General features: G+C 41.0%; 1 protein-coding gene across 4 annotated transcripts in view; it reads right to left on the bottom strand.

The window, feature by feature from the left end:
- The window catches only part of Tmem68 (transmembrane protein 68), a 37333-nt gene that overhangs the window by 15268 nt on the left and 15354 nt on the right, over window positions 1-6711 (bottom strand). For all 4 annotated transcript variants that reach the window (XR_001236253.1, XM_005396073.2, XM_013520224.1 and 1 more), the window contains 2 exons: window positions 3156-3323; window positions 335-528 (listed from right to left, as the gene is read on the bottom strand). Coding sequence is in view for 3 of the 4 variants with exons in the window: in XM_005396073.2 (XP_005396130.1) it covers window positions 335-528; window positions 3156-3323 (362 nt within the window). In the remaining variant the exon portion in view is untranslated. The remainder of the gene's footprint in view (window positions 1-334; window positions 529-3155; window positions 3324-6711) is intronic.

A 6711-nucleotide genomic window follows, 5' to 3' on the forward strand; every position in this document is an offset into this window, starting at 1 on the left:
ATTTAGCTCAGCGGCAAAATCGCCTGCCTGGCAAGCGCAAGGTCGTGAGTTCGGTTCCTGGTACCGGAGAAAAATCAAAAAAAAAAAAAAAAAAAAAACAAAACATTACAAATGTCATGAAAAGAAGCTGGATTTTCAGCTTTAAAAAAATAAGCTTGTTGAATATTTACCAAACTTCTAGATTAATTTTATTTAATCTGATGTCCCATGTACAAGGAGTATTTCTTAGTGAGAGCTTACAAATTGCTACCCAAGCTCTTCTGCATTTGGCTCAGTAAGCATTTACTTCTCATTTAACTAAGCTCACTTGAAGAATTAACTTTACGTGACTTACCACTTTTGCATCAATTGCAACCTGAGCGAAGCCCTTCCGAGTGCCCCACACGATGTTATAGGTTTCATCACTCATTAGAGCTTCTCGAACTCCACCCGGTGAGATAGCTAACAAGTGGCCACTCCTCAGAATTTCAACACACTTTTCTCTTGGTCCATGGAGAGCACAAAATACATCAAGTAATAAACTAAACCCTATAGGAAACACAATCACAGAAATAAATCTCAAGTACTTCTTGTTCAACCCTTTAAGAACAAAAATCTTCACAAGCTACATGATTATTATCTACATTTATATCAGCAAACTTATATTTTATAAAACAACAATTCTTAACATAAAATTATACTGCTTGTGAAGTAATAGCTGTGTCTTACTGGTCACCTACTACTGACCACTACCACGCTGGCTACTTTCCATAGTCAAACTCAGTCACAACAACAGTCCTGGAAACAGGGGTTCTTCTCCTCACTGCACAGAGGAATCTTGGGCTCAAGTTAGACAGCACGATCGAAGTCACACAGCTAAGAAGGAGCAGGGCAAAAATTCTTATTTAGGTATATCTAGTACAAAGTTCAAATATATTCTAAAGTATTTATTACAGCAATCATCAATGATATCCCATCAGCAATCACAAAGCTAATCTCACATTAATCCTGTAAGAATCACTCAAGAGAACGTGACCCTAACTATGCTTAGCCTAACCAAAACAGGCAAGACTATAGTCTGTTGAAATTAACAGTTAGATAATGCTAACCCTACAATTAAACTTTTAAAAAGTAATAATAGCAAACATCATTAAGATTTTTTAAATAAAGGTGCTTGATTCAAGAATAGCCAATTTCAAGTTTTAATGTTACACAGCTTTTCAAATTACAGCTACTTATTGGTGAAAGACACGATCCTGCCAGTAATTAAGTATTTTAATCAGATCCTAAACTGGAGCTTTAGCAAGCTCCCAGTACAGTATAAGTGCATTTCTTCTCAAGACTGGGGAATACCGGGATGACTACTAAAAACTCTGCCGATGAACCAAATTTTTCAGTGGTTTAAAGATCTAAAGCAAAAATTACAACTACCATTAAGGTTTAAACAGTTTTTAACCTACATTATCTTAAAAGCTTACTAACTTAACTAAGTACACTCTCATGATGAATGGGTAAAGGGAGTTCATAAACTACTAAGATAAAACATGAAACTTCTCTTGCACTAACATGTATAATGACTTCATACTTTCTGAAAACAGTGAGAGAGTTAAGGTAAATCATTATCAAAATCTTACAGAGATCATAAGGGTAAAGTCTTTCAAAAAGCCAATGCTAAAAAATATTCATTTTATTATTTCTAAAATGGAAAAAATGGAAAGCAACCTAATTCTAAAAGAAAAAGATAGTTAAATAAACATTTTAGTTATATACTAAAACTGTTCCTTATAAAACATACTGCAATGTTAATGGTAATCCACAAAGTTGTTTGCAAAATATTTGAAAATGTACAAATTAAAAATAAAGTAAAATAAAATGATAAGAGGTTATGTTAGAGTAAGATTACAGTGAAGTTCTTCTGATCTCTACTTTCTCAATCTCTTATAAAGTGGTCATGTTTCTGTTTAAAGGGTAGTCATACAGCCAATTTAATTTATACACAAAGTGAAAATGGATATTTAGTGATACAACAACATACAAAGCATTTATGAAAGGCACTGAAGTAGAACATCACTTAATTCACTGCTTGGTTTGAGTCTGTCTAGTTGATGAGTCAGTTTGCTTTTATTATTTCAAAGAATATACTCCCAGCTTTCTTGGCATGTTTCTAGTGATTTAGTGGCAGAAGAAAATAGATTCAATCTCATTGAGTTAATCCAAAAAAGGCTTTTTAAGAAACTGTCTTGTGTCTGAATTCATCTAGCTAATTAATCTTTTTTGAAAGGCTCAAAGTGGGGTGTGGTGGCACACGCCTGTAATCCCAGCACTCCCCAGCACTGGGGAGGCTGAGGCAGGAGGACCGTTGAGAGTTCGAGACCAGCCTGGGCTACAAAGTGAGCTCAAGGCCAGCCTGAACTGCACAGTAAGACCCTGTCTCAAAAAAAAAAAAAAAAAAAAAAAAAAAGGCTCAAAGTTTTTATCAACAGTTTAAAAGTTGTGTATAATATAACCTGGTTCATTTTTTCCTTGATTTTGATTTGCTATCAAACTGATAGCTGTGAAACTCTCACAGTAAAATTAAACTACAAAAATCGTTATCCTACAAAAGAATCCATCGTATGAAAAATTAATCGCCCACTATGTCAGGCTACACATTGTTTTGCAAAAATTAGAATTTATTTTTAAAGTTTTAACATTTGGGCTAAGGATATTTTTCAGTGGTAAAGTGCTTGCCTACCATTGGCGAGGCCCTGGGCACCAGCAATGCAAAAATAAAGTTCAAGTTTAAGCCCGCAGCACTGGGGCATGCTTACAGTCCCAGATACTCAGGAGGGAAGGCAGGAGAACTGCCTTGACACCAGGAGGACAAGGCCAGCCTGACCAACATAGCAAGATGCTATCCCAACAAAAGCAAAAAAAAAGACAGTAGAAAAGATTTAACTTTAAAAGTGAAATGAGACTAAATACCTGTTAATAAAGAATGTAGGTAATACTTCTGGCCGTAATAATCTATTTTTAGATACACTGCCTAAACAAGTTAATTAGATGCTTTCAAATTAGAGTTCTAAGCTTGTTACCCCAAAATGACAGAAAATGGCATTGGACCTCAAAGGCAGACTATCATATAATTTGTTCCTGTTAATTAAACATTTTCACATCACTATCTTTGGTGAGTTTACCTGGAATTTTAAAGACAAAGTGATCAGCTACTACTCGGCAAGTTCTGCCTTTGAGGATAAAAATTTTAGCCATGAAGTAGTAAAAATCAATAGGAATAGCTCCATGATAAAAAATTATAAGTGCTGGTCCTTCTTCTGGTATTTTTTCCATCCCATGAACTTCATAACCTGTTTGAAAGACAAAATACAGATATTTAAAATATATTAGTGTATTTGAACAATGGTTAATAATTCAAAGGTTGTGTTTTTTTTTTAAGTACATTAGCTTTCCTGGTTCCCTCTTCATTTCCCATTTTATTCCTCTCTCTTGCTCCTTCCTTTCCTTCTGTGAACAGAGCAGTCCTAGGGCATAAAGTAGGGCAGGACACAGTATGCACTTGCCTGAAGGGCTGCCCTGAGGGCGCGCTGGAGTTCGTGCGGGAGAGGCACCGCAGTGGAAAGCCAACGCCCAGGCAGAGCTGCGGCGTGTAGTGAAGGTGGGAAAGGGAGGGCGCCCAAGGCGAGAGAAGCAGGCTCCGAGCCGAAGTGAACACGGAGGCCACCGCACACGGCAGTGGCCCGGCACAATGGCTCACAGCCAAGAGGGGAGGAAGTACCTACGCCTGGGCAGGTGAGGAAGGTACACGCCGCACAAGGCGGTGGCCTACCTTGGGTGTCAGAGCCCGGGGAGGGGGGGAGTGTCCACGAGTGTCCGGGCACGGTGGCCATGACAGACCAGTTACAGAGGGGAACCCATCCAATGGGTCTGCATAGGAAGGTTGACTAAAGCCAGGTTTCTCACTGTTGGGAGGGGGGGTCTTACAAACAGAGAAACAAGACTAGAACTAACTAGAATTAACTCTGTAACCACAAGAATTAGTTTCTTCCTTACAATGAGAGAAGGCCAGATTGTTGACAAACTGCTAACTTTTCTTGAGCATGTGTCTTGGTTACTTTTCTCTCGTTGCTGAAACAAAATACCCAACGCCCAAAATGAAGGAAGGAAAGGTTTATTTGGCTCACAGTTTGTGGAGGTTTCAGTCCATACTTAGTTGGCTCCGAGGCAGAAGACAGCAAGCAACAAGAGCAAAGGGGGGAATGGCAGCCGAACAGCAATGCAGCCAGAGCAAAAAGGAGGAATGGCAGCAAGCAGCTTCTTTCTTGCCTTACATTGTAAACAGGCTACCCCCACCTAAGGGGCGTGTAGCTCTCACATAATCTTTGCCCTCCTCTTCCACAGCCTCAGGCTTCCTGCTGAGTCGCTTAGCCAAACCTCTAGACTCCCCAAGTTGACACAATGTTTCAACCATAACAGCATGTTACAGAGCTGAAAAAGCTGGTGGTTTCCAGAAAGTATGTTTGGTGTTTCAGAGTTGTTAATCAGCTGGGGATATAGCTCCGGGGTACATCACCTGCCTGGCAAATGCAAGGTCCTGAGTTCAATCCCCACCACCAAAAAAATAAAATAAAATAAAATAAAATAAAATAAAATAAAATAAAATACTCAAAGTTGTTAATTAATCTAAAATTGTTTTTAGTTCTAATACTGTTAGAACTTCCTTTAACCTTATAGATTCTATGATTCTTTGATCTTGTATTTTTCTAGATAGCAGTATGACTGCTTTTATGCATGTACTCATACAAGTATGATATAAGGAACTTACATATCTTCCAATTACTTAATTCTAATTCAAGTTATTGAATTTACTTTAAACTCTGCAGAACAATTATTGAGGTTATATAAGGTTACCAGAAGGATCAATTATACTATTTTCTGAGAAATAAAACTCCCTGGAAGGATACTCTATACAGAATATTCCTAGGGTTCACTCAGGATACAGAGTATTTTTTAAAAATTAGAAGTAATTTCTCTATTTACGTAACTATTTACCAGATCATCCAGTTGGAAGTAGAAAAATCCAAATAATCAACTACTGACCAGGAGCTCGCCATAGTGCCGCTAAGCACTAAGCCCCAAACTGCTTTACGCAGCCACTCCTGAAACGCAGATGTGACCCTGTGGTTACTGTTCTCTCGTTGCTAAGACAAAATACCTGACACCCACAATTGAGGAAGGAAAGGTTTATTTAGCTCACAGTCTGTGGAGCTTTCAATCCATACGTGACCGGCTCCAAGGCAGGGTGGCACATGGCAGAGGGCAACCATTGGGTGGAAGACAGCAAAAGCAGCAAGAGCAAAAGGGAGGAGCAGTGGCAAGCAGCCTCCTTCCCTCCTTACATTCCTATGCAAACAACCTGTCCCAGGGCGGTGTAGCACTCACACCCACGAATCAATCACAATCTCTGAAAGCCACCCCACGACTGTATGTGGCTCTGGGGGAAACCCACACAAACCATGACGCCCTGCCGTTCCCTCAGCGTGCATCCCTGGACAACCTGGTCCAACAGCGTCAAGGCCTTTGAAGTCCCAGCTGCCTACCGAGTGACATCACTCATCTGTGTGAGCCAGCTCTGGCTCCTGGAGCACATTTCCCCATTCTCCTGCTGCTGTTCCTATAGCTGCACGTAGCTGCGACACGCCTTGCCCTGCGCTTCCCTGCGTAGAGCTGGAAATTACGCTGTATTTTAACTCTTGTTCCCTTACACTCACTCTCCAAGTTCTGCGCATTCTCCCTCCAAAAGCCCTCTCAAGCCCATCACGTTCTTCCTTCCCAGTACCAGAGTGCAGCACCATTCATAACCACCTGGGATCACATGGGATTTGGTGCGCAGTGGAAGCTGAGAGGAAGCAGTCCCAGAGGTAATTACTGTCACTGCCCATCCAACCGCTCTAGCAAGGGGCATCTAGGCTCTGTTAAGAGCCATATTCTTCTCATTGCAGCATCTAGCTTTCTTAGTTGTTGTCACTGAATACAAATGCATTTCCCTCCTCTCCTCCTCCAAGGAGTTTCCCTCCTTCTCCTCCTCCTCCCATGCTCAAAAGGCACTCTCTTCATTTTCTGGGTTCTCATGTAGATCAGCCTTTCAGGAGAGGAATGGAATATGAGTCATGCAGAAATCAAGTAGTTCCTCTCATGTCCCCCAAAGACCATGTGCTGGGGCTTGGTTGGCAAGTGACAGGCTTCTGGGAGGGAACCGACTCATGAGAGCACCAACATCAGTGGATTAATCCATGACAGGTTGAATCCCGCACTGATGGGAGGGGCCAGAGGTGCAATCCTGGGGGGATGTCTGGTCTCCAGCTCCTGCCTTCTCTCTCTGCTTCAGCTGCCACAGGGTGAGCAGCTTTCCTCTGCCACACCCTTTCACCATGATGTTTCTGCCCTGCCACAGGCCTGGAAGCAATATCATTAGCAGAGCAGAGACTGGAACCTCTGACATCCTAAGCCAAAATAAGCCTTTCCTCCTGTAAGTTGCTTTTCTCAGGTATTTCATCATAGTAATGGAAAGTTGGCTAATTGTCTTGGTTACTTTTTTCTCGTTGCTGGGACAAAATACCTGACACCCAAAATGAAGGAAGGAAAGGTTTATTTCGCTTACAGTTTGTAGAGGTTTCAGTCCGTACTTGGCAGATTATAAGGCAGACTGGCACATGGCAGAGAGCTATGGCTCATGGC

The sequence above is a fragment of the Chinchilla lanigera genome, unplaced genomic scaffold, assembly GCF_000276665.1.
Source record: "Chinchilla lanigera isolate Chin_1 unplaced genomic scaffold, ChiLan1.0 scaffold00053, whole genome shotgun sequence".
NCBI lineage: Eukaryota > Metazoa > Chordata > Mammalia > Rodentia > Chinchillidae > Chinchilla > Chinchilla lanigera.